Below are 22,395 nucleotides of genomic sequence, written 5' to 3'. Positions count from 1 at the left end.
ATTTACTGAGGCTGAAGTTTCTCTCTGGTTTTGGTTTCCACTTCTATGCATTTGAACATAGATCTTTACTTATCAAGTAGTTTGACTATTGATGGCTATTCCATACGTATATTGTGAGTAGGAGAGTGCCATTTAGGGTGAAGCTGGAGGCTCATGCTGAAAAGCTTGAGGGCCTTATGTTTCTAAGCTAACTCTTGTTACCTGTGAGTACCCACCAGTCTTTGGGAATTCTTGCCCATCATTGATGTCTGGGTCTTGTACTCCCTACCACCTGCTGTTTAGAGACAGACATCGTGGAGAAGTTATACAGGGAAGGAACAAGTTTCTGTCCTTCTGCCTTTCTAAGATCAAATGTGACAAGTTCTGCTTTTCAAAAAACCACAAAAAAGTATCAAGTTGTTTGTCCTCCTCGTAGGTGTTCTTTAGAAGAGTCCTGAACTTGCAGAGCTGTAAAAATAATGTTTTAGAATTGTTTGTCATGCTTCTTGACTTTTACACTTTATTAGTCCAGAGTATGTTCTTAGGAAGACTGATGAACACTGTTTTGACTCAGTGTGTTTCTTGATAGCTGCTGCTTCTTTTCTCCTCCAGCTTCTCTTATTTGATCCACTTGAATTATGTTTGGTCAGTTATTGGGCTGTAACTAAATTATTAAATGTTCAGCTCCTTTTTCCTCACCTAATTATAAGATATATTAATTAATATATATTAATGAATATATAAATTATATAAATTAATAAATGGGTATATAAGTATAGGATAAATTTTTTTTTAAAAAGAGATAAATTAGTTATGAAGAGCCTTTGGCAATAGATAACAAAAACTCGGCAACTATTCTTGCCAGATGTTTTCTCAAGGGCCTTTTGTTGTCCCAATTTTGGAGTCTATCTTTTCTATTCTGTTTTAGAGACTGACTTCTGTTTGTCCTTAAAATGGAGCATATTTACTTTGGACTGCCAGAGATTGGCATAATCAGAAATATGTCCTTGTTCTCCTTGAAGTTACATCTTCAGTTGTCCATCAAAGTAGTGAAATCCTACTGTTGTGGGTTTTATTGTTGCTCTGCTAAGGTGCCCCTTTACCCCGAAGGATGAGTATCCTGATGGCATCCCTGTACTAGTGAGGCAGTGCTGTGTATTGGGGGAACCTGGCACACAGGACACTGTTAGATCAGGGAGGTAACTTCAGCTCCTGGTTCCAGAATCCCATGTGTCATACACAGCTGCTGGCTGAAGTCTATGGACGTGACAGTTTGCCTTTGTGGTACTACAGCTTCCATTTTTAAAGAGTGAGAAATCATTTGGGTTCCTGCGTACTTAGCAACACTTAGAGAAAACCAGCAAGTTTTTCTCTTGATCTTAAACTGAAGGCCACCTGTTTCTCGGGTAGTCCTTGTTCAGATGAAGTGAAGCTTCTGCAAACGCTGCTGCAAGCATGAGATTTTACTATATCATCTGATGTAATTCTTTAGTCCCTTTTAAATACAGGGAGTCTGGAAAATTACCTACCTATACCTACACTATGAACAGCATTCAGAAGTCACGAGTGAGCAAGGGAAATACTCTTATTCTGTCCCCCTGCAGAGCAGCTTGGAAGTGCTCATGAGATGAGGGTTGTGGGCAGAAGCTGGGCTTTTGCTTGCTGGCACAGACTTTGTGGGCACAGCTACCTGTGTGTCATAGGACAGACAATAGCAATTCAGGATTTGGCTATTGAGATCAAATTTGGCTGGGTTTTCTGTGTTATGCTAGGTCATAAGTAATGCCTGGGCATTCCCTCGGAGGGGCCTACATTGCTATTTTAACTGGCAGAAATATGCTTTCTGCATACAAGTTTCCACGCAACCCATTTTTTGTTCTCAGGGGTAGGCATCTTGAATAACTTCTTACTAGAATAACTCCTTGTGGGCGTCAGGAGCAGCAAACTCTTTTCTCTCCATATTCACAACTTGTAGGTCAGTGAAGGAGACACTGGAATCCAGCCTGTTTGAGGCTCAGCAGCACTTATCTCAGCTGGAGATCTCCAGCAGTCAGCTTGAAATCCAACTTCACACAGTCATGCAGGCCAAGGAGGTGATACAAGGTGAGAGCCCCGTGTACTTTGTTTCTGGTGATCCCCCTGCCTAGGCAGGATGGTATAAATATAGATCTCTGTCCACAGTGCTTCTGAGGAGTGAAGGAGATGGAGGCAGATCCCTCCTACACTGAAATTGAAATGGCTTAAGGTCAGTAAAGTCAGAACTGTTGTTTGTATAGACTCTGAATCTTGGCATTTGTTGTGTTTTCAGGGGAAGTGAAGTGCCTTCAATGTGAGCTGGAAGCAGAGAGATCTCTAATGAGGCAGGAACGGGAAAACATGGCACAACAACTCTTGCGGACAGAACAGCAGTATAACAATACCCTCAGACTTCGGCAAAATGATCATGAAGTGGAAATAAAGAAGCTCATGCAAGACCTGGTAAGAAACAGAACGCTTCTGAATTCTTCAAGCAAGCTTTGTGGGCTGACTTTAGAAGAATTAATAGCCTGAGTGTGTGAAATGGCAGCAGTCGTCTGTCACAGGCCACATGTTGCCAGGCCAGGCAGCAGATCCGGTGGCTCATACTTGAAGGCGCGTGAAGACCCGCAGGACTCTGCTGGGACTGTAAATGCAGCCACAGATCCAGTGTGGGGCTAAGACGAGTTCAGCTGAAGGCTGGGTGGTCCCCACTCAAAGTCATGGCAGCAGAGGGGTAGGATCTTACCAGACTCCTGTTTACAACAAAGTAGATTACTAACATTGCTGCCAACTGCAGTCAGGGGAACTTTGTTCCTTTCTTTCTGTCCTTTCACCATGGCTGGAGGTATTATATTTGGACTTGAAGCATACAGAACAGGCCCCTTGTTCCTAGTACTTTAGTTCGTAGCCTGTCTTGTGACTAGGACATCAGCCTGCTGGTCTCTTTCTCACCCTGCAATCTGTCATGGTATAGACGGACAGACGACAATATGGGTTGCAGATCAATAATGATCCTTTATTGTTTATTCTCTTATTGCCCTTTTTCAAACACTTTTTATAACCCTTAAGGCAAGCCAGCGCAGTTAGATCACAGCCTATTGGCAGTTGCTTAACTAAGTTAATTTCTATTGGCCTTTTCCATATCAACCTCCTGTAACTACGGCCTATGCCCTAAAAATCTACAGTTGTGATTTTATGTGTTACAGTTGCAGTTTCTCGTGTTTTCCCACATTACTCTAGCAAGCATTGTACAGTTTGCTTTTGTCCCTCTCCCAAGGTTACTCAGCAGGAGCTGGGCATGTTGCATTACTAAGGATACATTTTTATCTGTTCAAGGGTGAGAACCCAGTCAGGATCCACATTCCAGTCCCCTTCAGGGTCCCCCTCCCAGCTGTCGACCCCCATAGAAATCTACCTGCACCTTTTAATTGATGAAAAGGGAGTTGAGCTTTGAAGATAGAGACTGAGAATAGAGGGAAATCCTGAGTAGACATGTGCTAGGAAACAGGCAGCCATCAGAGAGAGGAAGGTAACATCTCCTTTCCTTAATGGTTGGATTTGATGATCTTAGAGGTCTTTTATAACCTAAATGATTCTATGAATCTTCCACCTGCTGACCTGCCTTTTAAGTTCTCTGACAGGGCATGATTTATGGAGGGCCCAAAGCCATTAGTGTGCCCTGTTGAAGTGGGAGGTTGTGGGAGGGATGAAGCTTCACATTTTTTTTGAGGAGGTTGGCTGGGACTTCATCTTGAAGTCTTTTCCTTCGCTCATCAGGCAAGTGAGCAGGAAGGGCACCATTCAGAGCTGCAGGATATGCTGGAGCAGTGGGAAAAGGAGAAGGCAGAGACAGAAGGTGAGCACAAGAAGAAGATGTTCGATATGAAGCAGAAAGTTGCTACCATGCAAGCTCAACAAGAAGAGGAACGAACCAGAGTTGAAAATGCCAAGCAAGAGGTAATGACTGTGAAAGGAAAATTTGTGTGTTTTTTTGCAAGGCTAGAGCTGTGAGAGATGGCTGGATATTGAGCTGTGTGGAGCATGCCCTACATACTTTCTACAATGAATTTGGTAAGGTGAAAGGCAAGCAGGGCTCTCTTTGAGACTAGGAATAAGACCTCTCATAGGAAGCCAGGAAGAAACATCACCTTTCCGTTGAGATTTTTGTGCTGCTGTTGTTATGGTTAAGACTTACCTCAGAACGTCTAAACAGTTCTCTTAATGGTCCTCTTTTGATATTTACTGATACGTGTGTATAGCCTTAACTCCATTAAAGGCCAAAGTGAGTCCATAGGACTGAATCCCCACAAGAATGTTTTTTTTGTCTGGAGGGGGAAGGGGGCATGGCAGGATTGTTGACAAAAGAAAAAAAATTTTCAAGGCTCCTCTGAAATATTTCTGAGTGTCTTTGACAAGGGTGTCTTTGAGGCTGTTTGAAGTCGCTTGCTGTTAAGCTATTTTGTGCCCAGATCCCCTGTGCAACCCTGTCACACAGTGAGAGTCCTCCTCGTGTCTTACCTGAGGTCCTCTTTATGCAGTCTGCCTAGGGACAGCAGTACCCAGATTGTGTCTACAGGTATTGAAATGACGGAGCAGTGCTCAGAGGTGACAGTGTGTCCCTGTAATGTCAGTACTTTACTAAAGTCTGCTGAATACCTTGAAACTGAAGTAACAAAACTTAGAATACATGAGTTTTCTGAAGGAGCTGATAGCTTCAGCCCTCTGACAACCTTGCATTTTCTCTACTGCTAACTAGAAGCAAAAGTCTCTATTGGAAGACAAACAGGACACAGCAGAAGTTGAGGGTTACCTTCACCAGAAAGGTGAGAAATTGGAGAAGTGCCACACATTTTCCTGTTAGATGACTGAGAGTTTGTTGGAGATTCAATCACAGATGGACTGTGGAGGGGCCATGTTTATACTGCCAATCTCACTTAGGAAGCTGTGCCTTCAAGTGGGCAGATAATGACCTAGGAGACCAGCAGCATAGTGCTTTGAGAACGCCTGAGCCCATCAGTCTTTGAGTCTTGCTACACAGATTTTGTATGGGAAGTTTAAACCCATCTTCTCTTTATTTCTGTGCAGGTCCTGCTAGAAAAGGAGCGTGAGAAGAATGTGTTATTAGAGACTCTACTCCAAACTCAGGGAGAGCTAAGAGAAGCCTGCCAGCAGGTAGAGCAGCTCAGGCAGGAGGTGGAAGAGCAGCGAGAGAATGGGCAGGTAAGTCCAACTAGTTTGGGTGGTTTGAAGGAACAGGCCGTTGGCAATTGGATCTAAGCTGAGAGAGGCTGAGAGATCCAGGTAACAGAGTGAAGGACAGTAACAAGGACATAAAACGTAAGTCCTGGGACTGAGGAGGCAAGGACTACTGCAGGTACAGAAAGCAGAGAGCCCAGTAAGCTGCAGGGATCGGCAACAGAAAGGAAGGGTTAGAGTGGAAGCAGAACTGGATAGAAAAGCAGAATGAATCACTTGACTGAATGTAATTTTGAGACAGAAAGAGGAAAAAGCTGAAGCTGATGGCAGGTCCCACTAGCTTGCTCTCCATTTGTGTTTACAGAACATCACAGAAAAGCTGCAAGCAGAGCTGCAGGAAACTCAGAGTAAGATCAAGGCAATAGAGAAGAGGCACGAGGAAGAAGTCAAAACCATGAAAGAGGAAATTAATATCCTTCTTCAGCAGAGGGATGCTCTACAAAAACAGGTGACTGAAACAGTAATAGCTACTCCAGTCATCAAACAGGTGGTCTCTGCCCGTCCTGCTTTTCTGTTGCAGAGCAGCAGGCTGATGGGGTAGTCCCTCTGCCTGCCATCATACTGTGATCTCCATCTCAGCTGGCCTGAAGGAGACTTACTGGCCAGCTGAATCTCAGCTGCTGCCCTGGACAAGTGGGCTAGTCCTTTTGCCTGTTTGACAGCCACCATCAGAATTAATTTCTGCTGGCCTGCTACTGCTAGCCTTGTTTTTGAAGGTGTGTTTTCAGATGAACATGGTGACCCACTTATATTTTTAAACAAGTTGACTGTATCCATTGTGAATCTGGTACTTTCATGACAGGGTGAAATTTAAAGTTGTTCTTTCCATTTCCTCACAATATATGATATGGCTGACAGGGACAAGTTGTAGTCTTTGAGTGCTTTGTTGTGTTTTACTTGAGGTGGAAGAGTTGACCTCTCAACTAGCAGCTTCTGAAGAGTCCCAGCAAGTGATTGGCCGCAAAGCTGAGCAAGATGTGTGTGAGGCTCAGGAACTGTCAAGGCAGAAGGTACTGGAGGTGGTGCATCTCCAGAAGATTCTAGAGGAGGAGAGGAGTCAATGGGAGAAGGTAGAACATCAGAATAAGGAGCTGCAAGTGTGTCTGCAGTCCTTGGAGGGGGAAAGGAGTCGATGGGAAGAAGTGGAGTATCACAACACAGAACTTCAGGCTTTGTTGAAGGTCCTAGAGAATGAAAAAAACAGGTAAATGAAAGTCTGTGCAGCTCTCCATTCTGTTTAATGGATTCCCTCTTTCAGATCTTTACACATACAGGTGGCTCTGGCAGCATTTCCTAAAAAGCAGAGTTCTGAACTGTCCATGCAGATATGTTTCATTCTCCTGATGTTGTGTTCCATTTTCTTTTCTTTCAATTCAGTTTTCAATTTTCAATTTCAATTTTCAATTCTTTCAGTTACAGTTTTTCTGAAGACAGTGGCTTTTGGAATAGTCCTTTCCTTAGAAGGAGGTGTTCTTTTGTTAGGTTGGCATGTTAATGCTGTTAAATGAAACTCTCAGGGGTTTCAAACCTGAAATACACCAAAGGAGGCAGGACGAGCTGTAGTATAATGAGCAAAATAGATCCATCAGCTCTGTCTTGGGTCCAGTAAACGTTAAACACTTGGGATCTGTATCATTCTGCCACCCTGATACTGTTGGTAGGCAAAAGCTATCTTAAAACTACAGTTTTGAACTAAGCCAGATTCCCGTCGGAGGCACCCAAGAAACAAGGATGTTTCTTACTGCCATCTGTTTCCTCGTTCCTCAAAAAATCCCAAGTGGTGCCTGGAGGGGCTCGAGCAGGGTCCCAGCCAGCCTCAGCAGTTACGGATGTTACTGCCTGTCCAAGGAATGCAAGAAAGAGAAAGGGTAGGTAGGCTGCTTCACCTGGTAAAGTCCTGCCTGTCTTCAACGCACATCTTCGTTGCAGAAGAGAAATAAAAGGCAGTGCACTCTTGCTTCCCCCATGAGGGATTTGGCACCTTATATAAGGATCTGAGTATTTCCTCCAAGCCTTTATTACCGCTTCTGGTATCAGCCTTTGTTTTTCTAGCTGAAAGTCATATGAGTGCTGGCAAGTCTTATGAAACTCCCCAGAGATGGCCTGGCTGTCAGTTGCTGCTGTTCCTACCAGGCCATACAAGCTAGGGGAAGAAAATGTCGCTTCATTATTGACAAAACCTCTCCCTTGGAGTCTCACTAGTCAAAAGAAAAATTCATCTCATCCCTAATGTCTTAATTTCAAGACTTCAGTGTGTTTATATTCACATTCCCATCTCAAAAAAGATGGGGTTTTTAGCCAGTAATTCACCTTTCTTCTGTGGAAAAAAGTGTAATGGGCACATGCTTGGGTGTGACTGCCAACCTGGCTTAGGACTGAACAAGCAGCCTAGTTGGTTAGATAAACCTCAGCAAACAAATCAATATTCCCCTTGGTGGTGAAAGTCTTCTTAAGAGTTTATTAAATGGTATACCATGTAGTAATGTATTGCACGCTCTCACTTTCAGGCTGACTCTGTCCCTGGAAGAGAGGGAACTGAGCCTCAGAACCCTGGAAGAAAACAACCTTGCCCAGCACGAGGAGGTGTCTCGGCTTCTTTCTGCTATTCACCAGGCTGAGCAGCTCCATTCAGACCACAGAAGAGAAAAACAAGAGCTCAACAATCAGGTGTTGTGCACTAGCATCATCTTCTCCAGGGTCAGAGAATACCACCTTCAGCTTGCAGGCCCCAAGTTGTTTCCCCTCCCAACCACATACACTCCTCCTGTATTCTGCCCAGAGCCTTTGCACATTGAGGCTGAATCTGCTATGTTCTGCCTGTGTTTTCCCCTGTTCTCTCATGGTCCATGGCATTAAATCTCTGGGGAGAAACAGAAGACTGCTTTGGAGCTTCTTAGTATCTCTGTTTCAAATGTTGTCGCCAGATGGTGTTTCTCCCTCTGCTGGGCACTGAACAATCTGGTGAAACAGAACTGGTTATCGCAGTCTGTGGAAGGAAGGCGCTTCCATCTCAGCCAGTTCATCTTGCATTTGGGAGATGCACCGTAAAGGATGCCAACTGTCTCCCCTTTACTTCTAATCCCAAGCGTCCCTGTCAGCCCCACTCTCCATGCAGGAATGCTTGATCTGCCACTTCACCCCACTAGTCACCCACTCTCACCTTCTCACAGACACACGCAGAGCTTCATTTCTGAGGTTGGAAAGCATGAAAGCCTGACAGTTCAACCATTTCATTGGGGGTGGGGAAACTGCCTTTTGGCCCTTTAGTCTCCAGATACTTGTTTGTATCTTACTTTGCTCAGTTTGAATCCTTGGCTTCGTGCCTTCTCTTTCCAGTGTGCTTTTTGCCTGAAGTCATTTCTCCTGCATTCCTTCTCTACTTCCCTCTCTGCTGCCTCAGTAGCAGCACTGTCCCTGAAGCTCTGTGCATCTGTGTTACAGATACAGTCGCTGCAGGCAGTAGTGCTGGAGAAGGAGGCTGGCCTGGCAGCTCAGGAGAAGCAGCTGCTACAGGATCTGGAGGAGTCGAAAGCAGGTGAACAGCGCTTGAAGGACTCTTTGCATGTGCTGGAGGCTGAGATGTCCGAACTGCGTTTGACGCTTTGTAGCACAGAGAACAAAGCAAAGGCATTGGCCACAGAGTGTCAGCAGGCTCACAGTGCCCGCTGTGAAGCCCGATCCCAGCTGGACAAACTGCACTTGGTTCTCCACCGCATGATCTGGGACAGCAGAGACTTAGTCACTTCGAGTTCAGGCAAGTGTGGTAGGCTGGGTTCACAAGTCTGTAGAGCACATACAGGGGAGCAGGCGGCGGGAGGAGTGGTTCTTTGTAATCCTGATATGATAGACTCATCTTTTCAGTTTAGGCTGACTTAAGCCTTGGGAAGTCTTGAAAGCCTGACATGCCTGCAGAGAGAGGTCCGTGTTTGTATGTGGAGAAATGACCAGCATCAAAATGGAATAGGGCCCAAGTGATGTCAAGTCATAGGGCACGTGCATTCTTCCTTGGGGCAGCGCTGACATTAGCAGTCATCAAAATAATGTTAGCCTGTGACACACGTCTGGCTGTAATGTGAGCTCCAGGATGACATCAAAGGCATTGCCACCTTCTCCTGCATATAAAGAGATCTTGTTTGTTGGAGACCCTTCAATTAAAGCTTGAAACAGAATGGCTTCTCTCTTCAGAACAGGGTCATGTCTGGAGCCTAGCTGTTTCTCAGGCCAGGGACCTCCCTGCAGAGCTCACAGCGGACAGAGTGGCAGCAGCCCTACAAGACCTGCATCAGCACCTGAAGCAGACTCAGCAAGATCTGGTAACTTGTGTCTAGTGCACCCAGAAATCCTGTCCCTCTGCTGCACTGAACTGACAAGCAAAGTGGCAAAGCCAGAATGAGTAGATTCTTGTAGGCCAGGTTGGCTTGCTGCCATGGGGAGAAAGGAGAATCATGACTACATGTACCATTACTTTCCAACCGCCCCTTCCCACCTTCATTGTTTCGGCCTTAGTGTTTGTACCTCTTTGTCTCTTGCCAGCAGTGACTCTGTGAGGTGATACTTCTCTTCTTGCCTCTTCCAGAATGATGCGAGAAAGAAGATACAGGACTTGGAGCTGGAGCTGAGCAAGAGGCAAGCTGAGAGGGACCATTTCAGTACCCACAATCAAGAGCTGCAGAAACAGTTGGCTCAAAGCCAGGAAGGTACAGCTTCCCTTTTCCAACCCACTGACCCCATCCTGTCTCACCAGCGAAGTTCTCTGATACTGTGGAGAAGAAAAATGCAGTGCCTAGAGATGGGAAGAGGAGAAAAACAAGCAGCTTGAGACTTATCTATAGGACTACTAGTGAAAGCTTTTTAGAGAGAAAGATCCAGTGGCTGGCAGTATATCTAGCTGTCCTGCTGGTGATAGTGTGCAGAGGTGGTGCCTTTCAGGTCCCATGTCACCGCTAAGTAGGTGTAGCTTGATGCCTCGCAGTATCCTTCTCCGTATGCTCTTTAAAAGCACCAACCTGCAAAAAGCCTTGTCTTTACTGACTTCCTTTTCCTCTTACATGGCATATTCACAGAGCATTAGTTCAGTGTTAAGCTCCTATGTTATTGCATCCTTTCTTCTGCTGCTTTTCCTAGTTCTCTGGTACCTAGTGCTTCTGCATCTTTCTTACCTGTTTTCTTGGTGATACTGGTTTGGTGTCTGAGCTCGCATCCATAACAAACACAATTTATTACTTATGTAGCCAGTTCTTACTTATGCCTTTGGTAACACGTTCATGCTGGGTTTATCTATAAATTGTTTTTCACATGTAACTAGTCACCTCTTTCTCTAATCTCTAGGACATCCCAGAGACTCCAGGCTATTGGCACCTCTGTATCATAGCTGGACAGGCATCCCTTTTCCTTTCTCTGTCATTGTTTTCCCACTGTCCACATCAGCATTGCTTTTTCATCTCATTTTCTTGTTTTCCTTCTCTCAGACTACAGGAACAGGGAAGTGTGGGCATTGCTCATTGCCTCCTCCACAGGCTGTTGCCTGCTCATGTAGCACCTCTACCTGTTCAGTATTTTTTCATATTCCCTCTCTGAGATGGAACTGCTGATCATTTTTCAGACTCTTTACAGGAGAGCTTTCCAGGCCTTAGATCATCACTGTTTTTTTTCTGGAACATCCATAGTTTTTACTACGTATGTTACACATAATAATATACTTGAAATCCTGCCATTGGATGGGTCCTGCTTGTCCCACTAGTCAGTGCTTTCCCTCTTTAGTTCCCATCTATTAATTTAGTCTATTAGTTTTGTGTTAGTTTCTGTCTATCTTTAGTCCTCCATGCTTCAGGTCTCAGTACTGGTGTGATCCTCAATTGTTCTTGCCTTGCCATTTTCCTAGTCTCATTGAATATTTCCTTTCTTCTTTTTTCTGCCAGTGCACAACATATTCCTCTAGCATTCTTTTGGACAAACACCAAAGTGCATCTTCCACCACAACATTGACATCTGTTCTTTTCTCTGACATCTCTTAAGTCTTCCTGGTCAGTTAATGGTGTCATAGTCCTCTTCACTTTTGCTTCTTCTTCCTTTTCCTTTAGCCTACTAGATCTGACTCTCACCTACCGTCTCTGTCCTTGATTCGTTGATGTCGGTTCTACCTGCTTCTAACACTGTGGGTGATGTGCTGCCATGCCCTTAGCCCTGGCCTTTCGACAAGCAGAAGAGCAAACACATTTTCCTATTCTTCTGAACCTTGCCACTTCTGTTCCTCTCTTATTCTTGGCCTGGAAGTTTCCTTTATTTATGTATGCTTTGAAAGCCTTTGTGAGCTTAGGGCCTGGAAAACACAGACAGCCAGATAAGAAAATGGTGTTTTCTCCGTAGGATGCAAATGAGTTTGGTTTTGTTTTGCTTTTCATCTTCTCCTTCACCTTTACTGCTGCAGAGACACAGATGGCAGAACGCAAGAACAACTCCCTACAAGCTGCCTTGCAGGAAAAGTCCGCTGCTCTAAAGAAGGAGGCTGTGAGTCTACATCAAGAGGTGGCGTCTTTGGAAAGGAAGCTCGAGAGCACTGAGAAGCAAAGAAAGGGTGTCCTGGTGAGGCTGTCAGATGCCATAAAGGGCCATTTCTTACGTGGTTTTTGGCCTTCTGTTAATAATTTTAAGGAGCAACTTTTTCCAGTGGAGAGCTGATTTTGAGTGGTCTTGTACAGGTGCAGTCCAGATCTGAGAAGATAGGGAGTATGCAAATGCTGACCAAGCTTCCCTCATTTTCCCCTTCCACTCATCATTCCTTGTTTCCCAGACTTGCTTGCCTGCCAGGCCAGGTAAGCTTAACTAGCAGAGTCATCACCTTGGGTAAGGAAAGACAGTCCAAAAAGGAGAGATCATTAAAATGACCAGTATCAGAGCCTGTGTGGCAAGACCACAGATCACTATAAGAGCAGAAGGATATTGTTTATCCCAGTGGTTGTTTTTTGGTTTTACTTTTCCAATTGCATTCTTCTGCTGAGTAAGCAGGAAAAGATGCTGTGGTCATATAAACCTCTGTTAAGATTCAGAGTGTTTTGTTTCCTAAATTCTGAAGATTTCTGGCCTCAAAGCTTTAAGTCAAAGTATTTTTCAAACTTGTCTGTATTTACATTGCATGGTTTGAGCTATTATTTGTGTCCAAATCCATATTTAGATTTCTAAACATCTGGATCTGGAAAAAGGGATGAGCAGACAAAGTTTGCTAATAATAGAAAGCTGTTCAACATTGCCATCTGAGAGCAGACAGTGGGGGAAAAAGAGAGACATTTGAGAAACAACAGTGGTGATCCAGATGAACATGTATGCCTGAAAGGGGAAAACTAGTCCTGATTTGAAACACAGAATGACAGACTGATCTGACCATTACTCCCTTCAAGAGTGCACAGTGGGGTTCTGGAGGATGATACCACGAAAACTCTACACAGGAGAGGTCCAAAAAAGTCCCCAACCCTGAAAATGGGAAATGACATGTTGGGGTTGTTCTCTCTTCCCTTCCTCCCTAATACAGAGAACATCATCATACCACTGCCTAAATCATGCTTAGTCTGGGCTTTAAGTCCTGGCTGCAGTTCTGGTGGCTCCTCCCCAAAGGAACACCAGAGGTTCAGAGAAGAGCAAAAAGGAAGGTGGGACTGGCTGAGTAAGCTGGGAAAGACGCAACCTAAAGGGTGGCGCAGGAAGGGTCTGTGACATCCTGAGAGGCAGGGAGAGGGGGGACAGCCCTTGACTATCTAGTACAAATCTCGTACAAAAAGCAAACGTATATAGGTGGAATTATTGAATCTTTTTGCTCGTTGTTTTGCAGGATGAACGGGACAGACTGCAAGCAGTGAAAGAAAAACTGGTACGGGAGATAAAAGCTCTTCAGGAATCACTCACAGCCTCTGAAACCCGAGCAAATACAGCAGTAGATATGAATCACTACCTTGAGCAAGAACTCCAGACAACACTGTCTATCTTAAAAATTAAAAATGAGGAGGTGGAAACGCAGCAGGAGAAAATCCATATGCTCCAGACAGAGGCAGCACAGGGAAAAGCTTTGCAGGAGACTCTCACTCACATGACTGACACCTTGTCAGAGAGGGAGGGAGAAATGAAGTTGTACCAGGAACAGATGAGAGTGATGGAAAACCAGAAAGAAGTGCATAATATGACTCTCGATCAGGTTATTGAGGCCATAATAGAGAAAAAAAGGAAGATTGAATCCCAGCTGGAACAGATAGAGGAGCTGGAGAAGCAGCAAGAAAAACAAAAGATTGCTGCAAGCAAAATGAGCAAAGGGCTGGAAGAGAGAGACCAGAAGATCAAATCCCAGCAAGAACAGATACAGCAGCTGGAAGAGCAGCGAGAATTGCAGAGGGCTGTAATGAGCAAGATGAGCAAAGAGCTGGAGGAGAGAGACCAGGAGATCAGAACCCAGCAAGAACAAATATGGGAGCTGGAGGAGCAGCGAGAATTGCAGAGGACTGTAGTGAGCAAGATGAGCAAAGAGCTGGAGGAGAGGGACCAGGAGATCAAATTACAGGAGGGGAAAATAATGATTCTAGAACAACGTGATGCATCACAAGTGAGAAACCTGCTCATGGATCTTGATCATATGAAAGAAAACTTGAAGGAGAAAAACAGCGAGCTTATGTCTCTGACTCAGCAGATCCGAGAACTGGAAATGGGGAGAGGACAGGTGAAATCTCTGCACACAAGCCTTGAACAGCTGAGGGCAGCTCTTAAGGACAAAGAAAGCGAGTGTGATTCTCAAAGGGATCAGTTAAGACTCTTGCAGCAGCACAAGGAACAGCAAGAGGGGCACCTGCAAGAGCTTCATGGTAAAGTAGAAAAGATGACACTTTCTTTGTCTAAAAAAGATCAAGAGCTTGAGTCGCTTCGTGAAGGAAGCATGAAAGTAGCACTAACGTCATGCCAGAAGCAAGTGAATCTGCTTGAGGAAGTGGTGAGGAAGAAAGACGAAGACATGGAAACTCTTATGCAAAAACTCCAGTGCCAAGAGGAAGAACTGAAGACCCTGAAGAATCTCCAGCTAAGGCTAACCAAGAACGACAAGGTTAGACACCACAAAGAGCAAGAGAAGCTCCTGGAAGAAGCCTGGCCTGAGAGGGAACAAGAGACCAAGGTTCAAGATGAGCAAAAAGAGTTAGAAGAGGAAATAAGAGCTCTTCGGGAAGATCTCCAGCATGTTCAGCAGACTCTCACAAAGAAGGATGAAGAGATCACCTGCCAGAGAGACCAAGTCAGGTATTTAGAAAAGACTCTGACAGGGAGAGAACAAGAGCTTAAGAGGCAGAGTGAGCTCCTGAAACAACTAACATCAGCTTTGCGTTGGAAAGGTGAAGGGGAGACCTTAAAGAAACAAATCCAGAAACTCCTAAAATGGGAGGACGAGGAAGCCGAGAAGAGGAAAGTTCTTCAGGAGAGAGATCATCTCTTGCAAAGGCAGAAGGAGCTAACCCAACAACTGGAAGATGAGCGGAAAGCAAAGGGGAAAGAATTGGAGCGTCTGATTGCTATTTTGAAGCAGAGTGAAAGCGAAGAAATTGAATGGAAAGAGAAGGCACAAGCACTGACTCTTGCCCTTACCGAGAGTGAAATGGCCAATAGGACTCTGAAGGAGGAAATAGCCATCCTTCAGAGTATGGTTTCGGAGAGGGACAAGGACCGGTTTCGTCTTCAGGTAGGCACTGTGATTGACCATCAGTCACCTAAAATATCTATAAAGAATTCTAAAGAGGTTTCCCATAAAGAGGTGGGAATATATGTTCCCATAAATATATGACCTGCTTGGCCAAAGAAACCATGATTTCAACCAGCAGGCTTGCCTGTCTGTATAGCTCTGGCCAGAGAGCATTCACCTGCTAGAATGTTTTCTGTCAAGCCCAGAACTACTGAAAGAACTATGGAGCTTGCCGCTAAAATTAACTCAGGTCCAAAAGTTGGGGGTGGGTGATTGGTTCTCTCCTATGTTGGCAAGCTTAGCCATCACACTGTGGTTAGGATTTGGCATGGAAAGGAAAGGGCACAGTTGCCTGGGCTAATGAACTAAACTTAGCAGAATTTTATCATCATGGCTGAACAGCTGCTACACTGATGGTGTAGGGGATGCTTAGAGGATGCTTTCAGAGATGTAGATTTCTGAGGTACAGCTTTTCTGGTGTATTAAAAAGAATGGAATTCGTACTGTTGCCTGATCAGATTAAAGGTTTCATTGTGCATTCAGAAGGTACTCGTGCCAGAGTACAAAAAGCATGAAGGCAAATTAGTGTGGATTTCTCCAAGGTGATCTGGAGGAGGGCCCCTAGGAAGAGAGTGTGTTGTTTCAGCCTGTGGAGAAGACGAAGGGACTTGGCACTGTCCATTCCTGCGTCCGGTCACTCTCCCCGACTTGGTGGTTCTGGCCCTTCCAAGCTTTATGTGGCCCCAGCTCACGTAATTTCCTCTCTGTATACCCAGCAGGCTACTGCAAAAGGGGAGCAGCTATCATGGCTCTCAGAGAAGAGAGTCCTGTCACAGCGACTGGAATGTTTGCAGCAAGCAGTTGCAAGACTGGAACTTGAGAAGACTGAGCTGAAGCAACTCAATGCTGAGCTCAGGAGGACTCTTGAGCAGGTAAAACAGGCTTTCACTGCCTCTGCAAAGCCTCACGGTCCTCTGGAACACATTTCCACAGAGAGCACTTGCAGTCCTCTGCTTGTTTCCTTCCTTCTCCCAGTTCCCACTGTGAACATGCACTTTTGTATTTTCTCTCTGTTCTGGCACCACATTGCCTTCACAAATGCACATTCACTCCGGTACCACCCTTGCCCCAGTGTTCCCATGCACACACATTTGACTCTTTTGTGTCAGGAAATGTTTTCCTCTTTCTCTTTCATAGTCTACTTGGAGTGGGTTTTGCCCCTGCCATTCTCTGGTGCAATTAACAGTCTCTGAGCAGACATCTCCCTGCCATGATGTCCAGATGTCCTTTTGCTCCTTGTTTGGTGCCAGGTTTCTGTGACTCTTTCTCCTATCTAATGTGCAGGTGGAACGTGAACGCAGGAGACTGAAGAGAAATTATGGTGGTCGGTCCCTTCCAGATACATGCAGATTTCCCCAGCACAAGATCCCTGCTTCGAGACAGGTGAAGCAGAATCCTCCTTGGTGGGAGGAGGCTCTGGCCATATGGAGGAATGATGACAAATCCCAGTGGCAGCAGCACCCCAGTATAGACCTAATAGAGGTTTACTACAGACCATGGCCCTGACCATACCAGAGACTAAAAAGAAATTCTTGCATTTTCTTCACAGGAGGAGTCTCAGGCTGGCTGCAGTTGTCGATTAGGTGACTTGCAGAACCAGGTGAGGAGTGGGAAAGCTCTCATCAAAAGCTGCTGTGCCTGTACTGGTAGGCACAACTTTGCGTGATGCTACAGCCTGAGTTTTGTTTGGCTGTCAGGAAGTGAGTGCACCAAGCGATGGAAATAGCCAGTCAGACACATCTGTTGGCCATGGCCAAACAAGATCCTTCACCTAGGTCTAGTCTCTGACTTGCCTAAAGGTCAGGCAGGGTGGGAGAAGGACTGGAGGAAACTCAGAAAACTGGAACTCACATTCCTGTATTGCTGTGCTGTGCTAACCACGATCCCAATATTGGACTGAGTCAGAGACCTAAGCACTGTATGGACATGGAATGTAAGAATGTACATTCCAGCTACTGACCCCTACTGCATCCTCTGGCAGTGGCATTGTCAGTAGCAGCAGTCACCAGACTTCTCTCCCATGCACTTTTATGGGTCTGGTACAGCCTGGTCTCCCTGAGGATGTGAATCTTCACAGGTGTTCAGGGCAAAGTTCATGTATTATTTATGTCAGTAAAGTGCATGATGCTTAGCTCTGCCAAGCGAGCCAAGAATACTGCTGAAGCCATCAGGGTGTATCTTAAAGATGTTTTCAGCAGGAAGCCTCAGTGTCTGAAGTTCTGTTGCTACAGAACTCAGCCCCCTTCCCCTTGTGACTCTTGTGTCTGCCTGCACTGTGCACCTACTTCAGCAGTTCAGCAGGAAAATGGGGGGGCTTTGTTCAAAGAATAGTCCTCAGCTGGCTGGTTAGGGCACGCCTCTGGGTCTGGGAAACAGCAGAACTGGAACTTGATCTCCCACTTCATGGCAGATGCTCTTAGCAGCCGGTGGCCACTTCTCTCACTCCTACCTCTGGGTTACCTACCAAAGCGTGGGAGGGTTTTTCAGGCTTCCAAGCCCAGTTTCACAAAGGTGCCCTTATTATTTCAGAGAGAAGGTCAGATCCATCCCTGTCTTCAGTGGTGCTGTTCCCTAGCCTATGCATATTGTTTGCTGTGAAGTCCCTTTGATCTCTTAGTTCCGCGTGCACTGCTGGCTTCTAACTCAGCACTGCACATTCCCCTTCAGTGCTGGCTGCCTGAGTTTCACATCTAGTCTGCTCTAGATGCTTAACAGATAAGGGTCCTGCTCGTTACCTGGTTTGGCTTTATGCTGACAGACCTTGGTATTGTAAATCAAATATAGGAGGTTCCATAAGCCATAAATCTCCTTTAGGAATTGCTTCTGTTATTTGAGTTCACTTGCCAGGGAATAATTTTTTCATGGTCCTAGCTTGAGGTTGGGGATGGCATTCCCACGTGGAACACAGCCCTTGGCAGAGTACATGTCACTTTGAAAACAGAGGAGAACCTCTGACCTGAGCTGTTCTCCCCAGAACTGCAAAGCACTGAGTTCTGCTCCCAGTGCTGGCATCTCCTCCACTCCAGAGCAGGCAGAAGGTAACATGCCAGAGCTGCTGTGGCTGCACTGCACTGCAAACCTAACAGGTGAGAGCAGCTGGGTGTCTCCCCAAAAATCTCAGCAGGCACAACCCTGTGTTGCCAGGAAATTGCAGAGCTTGAGGACTGTCAAGGCCTCAGCAGTCCTTTAAGACTTATTTCTCCCCTGGGCTTTGTCCATCAAATTATGCTCTGCTCACTTGGGAAATGCTCTAAAGATAGGAAAAATTAGGGTTTGCTCCCTTTTCATGTGCTAGCTGTCAAATTTTTAAACTAGACCGTAAGAGAACAGTTTTTCACTACCTTGTGTAACCAGTAGCCCTCCTGCTGAAGAAGAACCACGTGGAGCTAAGGTGTCAGCCCACATCTCTCTTTTGAAAAACAAAGGGTTGGGTTACTCAGTCCTGTAGGAACCTCTCTCTTTAATATACATATAATGTCTTGGTTTTGTACATGTGAATGGTATGTCAGAAAGAAAAAAACAATTCAAGTTTAATTGTTGATAAGCAAAGTTCAGTTTAGGGTGACTGCAGGAGCCTGTTGCTCCCCATTCCACAAGGACAAAGTGTTTGGCAGGGCTGGAGTTTGAGGGTGCATCTTCCCCTGACAGCCGGTACTGCTGTGCGGTGGCTGGTCCAAACAGCGTGAGCTTGTCTGAGCTCAGCCTTTTGCCTCTTTCAGGTGTCCCTTCTGCCTCTTTCAGGTGTCCCTTCTGCAGACACAGCTGGCAGAAGAACGAAAATACAAGCAGGACTATATTGAGTGCTGTGCAAAGACCAGCCAGGAGCTGTCAGACCTTCACCAAGAGCTGTCTTACTCCTTAGCAGCTGTGGTCAGGGAGCCTGAAGCTGCTGTTCTGGAGGCAGAGACCCGGAAGCTGGATCAATCTCTGAACCTTAACTTGGCATTAACATCTCTGGACCATCAGTTTCCTGAGAGACAGCCCTTGCATTCAACAGTCAAATCTGCCAGAACTGATGACCTGAGTTAACAGCTCCGAGTGTCCAGCAAAAGGCCTCGGTCAAGTACCTGCTGCAGCAGGTGAACTGTGGCAGGGGCCTTGGTTCAAGGCAGGAGTCCCGGAGTAAGGCAGAAGTTTAGAGCACAGTGTTCACTGCAGGTTCCCCAGCAGAAGCAGTGGTAAGACAGAACTGGTGCTGGCCTGTGTGGATGGGCTCAGTTGTAGACCTGGAAAAGCGTGAGGAACCTGATGAGCAGGTACAATTTCTTCCCTTTCCGAAGCACTCCATCACAGCATGCCTCATCAGTTTCCACACAGACCTTCACATTAGGTGGTTCCTGTCAGTTCCTGTACTTTACACAAAGCAGTTTTGTCTGGGTTTATTTTTTCAGTACACTTATTTCTCCAAAACACTGCACAGGCTCTGAGCAGAGATCTCCTTGCAATGCTGTCCTATTGCTCCTCTGCTATCTTCAGCAGCTGCTCCAGGTGGGCTTTCTCTGCACTGAGCTCTGCATTTGTTCTTTCACACCAGTTCAGCTTCTCCTGGGCAGAGATCTTTGCTCCCTCCATCTCATCCACTTTACCTGACAGAACTTCATTCTCTTGCTCCAGCTGCAATCACAGAAGCACAGAGGAAATAAAATACAGTAAGATTTACTCTGTAGGAGGTTGGGCTTGGACAGGAGAAGGAACATTTCCATACTGTCTGAAGGCAAGAAGTCTGAAAAGCAGCAGCAGCTGGAGACAAAACATTTGGCGAGATCTCTGGTAACTCTGCTCACCTGCAACACAAGTTTGTTCAGCTGCACTTTATCCAGCTCAAGAGCTTCATTGATACTGCTCATCTTTGCTGCTGCATCATGTAGATCAGCTGTTTCAGCACTCAGCTTATTCTGAGCCCCTGTCAGCTCTGCTCCCGACTGCTCTGCCTGAAGAGACAAAAGAGAACAGTTCCAGTGACTGGAGATGAGGAATGCATAGCAACATACGCTAAGACATCTAATAGTGATGCACACCAAGATAAAATATCAACAAAGTCTGTGCTGCAGAAATACCTCTAGTTATAAGTGCTCAGCCTCCAGTGGTCAACTGTGAAGAACATAGGACCTCCTTGCTCAACCAGCCAAGAGGGAAAGCACAGTAGAAGGCTTTTCTAGATACAATAGGGGTTAAACTTTAGCAGTTCTCGAGTCTTCCAATTACGTATACTAGAAATGTGAAGATGGATGGATGGATGGATGGATGGATGGATGGATGGATGGATGGATGGATGGATGGATGGATGGATGGATGCCTGGATGGATGCCTGGATGGATGCCTGGATGGATGCCTGGATGGATGGATGGATGGATGGATGGATGGATGGATAAAAACTGAATTAATGCAGCAGAGCCTGACTTTTCAGTTATCTAAAGACAGAAAAACACTCCCTCAGTTTCCAAATGACGTTTCCTTCTGGACCTGGGGATTATGAGAAACCAGAAGGAATGTGAAGTTGTATCTAATGACTGTGCGGAACAACTTTTGTCTATGTTGGGTACATGTGTAAAAATGTGAAACCAACATGGAAAGAGCATGAGACCAAAGGTTACATACAAGCATAGAACATCCATGCAAATGACAATAAGTGAAATGAAATAATCTCACTGGGATTTAATGTTTATGCAGGCAGAAACAAAGCTAAACAAAAAGGACAAAATAACTTTTTTCCTACAAGTGGACAAAGTTGTGGGTTTTTTTTTCTTTAAAACAGAGTTTTAGTTTTTCAGCATTTCCACTGTTCCTTGTTCCTTCAGATACAGGAATATTGGATAAAGACAGGGAACAGCACTTGTGTTAAAACAAGTGAAGTGTCCAAGACTTTCTTTGCAAAAAAATATTATCAGGAGACCATCAGATGTCCTTTGGGCATAAAGATTACCATGGTCTATGGATATTTAAGAAATAATTCTGGAGTCGCATAAGATTTGGGTAATGCAATTTTTTCTGAGAAAGTCTGTGATGCTAGGGACTTGATTTTTTATGAAAAGCCATCAGGACATTTAGAATGCCAAACACAAGTGAAATGTGGTTTGAATCTGTTTCAGCAGATGCTACCCTAGGATGAGATAATGCACTTGCATCTCTTGAGCGTCTGAGAGTCATACGCTACCTGTTCCAAAACTTGGATTCCTGTTGGTCAATTTACATGTCTGCATTGAAACACACATACATGTCATATTGTCAATAAATAACTCGGTATATCCAAATGTGGCTGTAACAATTAAAACCTGATACTTGGCAACTCTTAAGAAGGGCCTTCAGGCCTACATGCTCACACAGTATTTAAAAATGGAAAAAATTGGAGAGCAATTGCTGACAATCTGATTTTGGTCGCTACTCATTAGCGTTCTCCTCATTAAGAAAGTCACTGACTTTAGCTAATGTTAGGAAACTTGTATGCAACTTCAATCTTTTTCTCCTAGGTTAAACAGGACCTCTGATTTCTGTCTTAATGGAAGGATTTCTACCAAGCCAAAGCCAAAGGCTCGAGGTTTATGGATGTGAGAAGTGGGATGAACTCCTCTGGGCAAGGCCGCTCCCTGCCTTTTTACCTGTATTCCTCTCACATTCAGCAGGTGCTGCCAAACCTCACCTTATGATGAGTATTAGAATCTATAAACTAGTTTTTCAGGCAGATGATTTCTGGTGACAAAATATGAATATGTAAGAATAAAAACACAGATAAAGAGTGAGATCTGTGTATGGAGAAGGAAGCCTACACAAGAAATTAATAGTCTCTGAAAAAGAAGACTTTCTGAGGCACATCTTTCCTAGAGCAGCTACTCAAAGCAAATAAAAGGACATAAAGCTTGAGTGACACCCAATTACAGCTATCATATCTAAGGAGAAATAAAATTGCACCTTATGCATTGCTGGTTATTTTTTCTATCTGTGTTAGTCCCACATCTCTTCTTGTTCTGCTTTCTGAAACAAGCCATTTCAGCTTGCTTCTACCCAAGAGAGAAGTTACAGTTTTGAAGCTGTTAACACCAAGCACACGACACAAAGTTCAGAAGCTCAGATCAGGACTTAACGGTCAGATTTACAAAGTGCTTCTGAACAGGACCCTTCACAGAGTCACAAAGACGCCTGTGCAGGTTCCCTAGCTGGAGATGAAGCAAGAGTAACCCTCAGGATAAGGAGGGAGTAACAGCGCAAGAAACTGAAAAACTGGCGTGCTAGCTTCAGTATTTGAATAGCACCAAAAAATATAAGTATGGACTCGGGTCTAACCACCAGTTGTACAAACATGGTATAGCTGCTCTGCCATGGGGCAAGGAGAGTGGTGCAATGGAACGAACTTTCCATAGTACTGAGACTCTTGTTCACCCCCA

At 45.1% G+C, this 22,395-nt stretch overlaps 1 protein-coding gene across 7 annotated transcripts in view; it reads left to right on the top strand.

The window, feature by feature from the left end:
• The window catches only part of CEP250 (centrosomal protein 250), a 39,956-nt gene extending 18,689 nt beyond the window's left edge, over nucleotides 1-21,267 (top strand). For 4 of the 7 annotated variants that reach the window (XM_042800822.1, XM_042800825.1, XM_042800824.1 and 1 more), the window contains 17 exons: nucleotides 1,955-2,082; nucleotides 2,288-2,457; nucleotides 3,775-3,954; nucleotides 5,083-5,217; nucleotides 5,558-5,701; nucleotides 6,156-6,457; nucleotides 7,761-7,920; nucleotides 8,695-9,007; nucleotides 9,439-9,566; nucleotides 9,830-9,950; nucleotides 11,681-11,835; nucleotides 11,952-12,065; nucleotides 13,076-14,956; nucleotides 15,733-15,888; nucleotides 16,301-16,399; nucleotides 16,566-16,616; nucleotides 18,758-21,267. In XM_042800822.1, coding sequence (XP_042656756.1) covers nucleotides 1,955-2,082; nucleotides 2,288-2,457; nucleotides 3,775-3,954; nucleotides 5,083-5,217; nucleotides 5,558-5,701; nucleotides 6,156-6,457; nucleotides 7,761-7,920; nucleotides 8,695-9,007; nucleotides 9,439-9,566; nucleotides 9,830-9,950; nucleotides 11,681-11,835; nucleotides 11,952-12,065; nucleotides 13,076-14,956; nucleotides 15,733-15,888; nucleotides 16,301-16,399; nucleotides 16,566-16,616; nucleotides 18,758-19,045 — 4,525 coding nt within the window. In that variant the 3' untranslated portion in view covers nucleotides 19,046-21,267. Of the gene's footprint in view, nucleotides 1-1,954; nucleotides 2,083-2,287; nucleotides 2,458-3,774; nucleotides 3,955-5,082; nucleotides 5,218-5,557; nucleotides 5,702-6,155; nucleotides 6,458-7,760; nucleotides 7,921-8,694; nucleotides 9,008-9,438; nucleotides 9,567-9,829; nucleotides 9,951-11,680; nucleotides 11,836-11,951; nucleotides 12,066-13,075; nucleotides 14,957-15,732; nucleotides 15,889-16,300; nucleotides 16,400-16,565; nucleotides 16,617-18,735 lie in introns of all 7 variants that reach the window. The other 3 variants (XM_042800821.1, XM_042800826.1, XM_042800823.1) reach the window with 3 other exon arrangements.
• Nucleotides 21,268-22,395: the final 1,128 nt, after the last annotated feature.

This window comes from Tyto alba, unplaced genomic scaffold (genome assembly GCF_018691265.1).
Source record: "Tyto alba isolate M040663 unplaced genomic scaffold, T.alba_DEE_v4.0 Super-Scaffold_33, whole genome shotgun sequence".
Lineage (NCBI taxonomy): Eukaryota > Metazoa > Chordata > Aves > Strigiformes > Tytonidae > Tyto > Tyto alba.
Note: the sequence above shows the minus strand (reverse complement) of the source record. Positions and strands in the feature narration are given on the sequence as shown.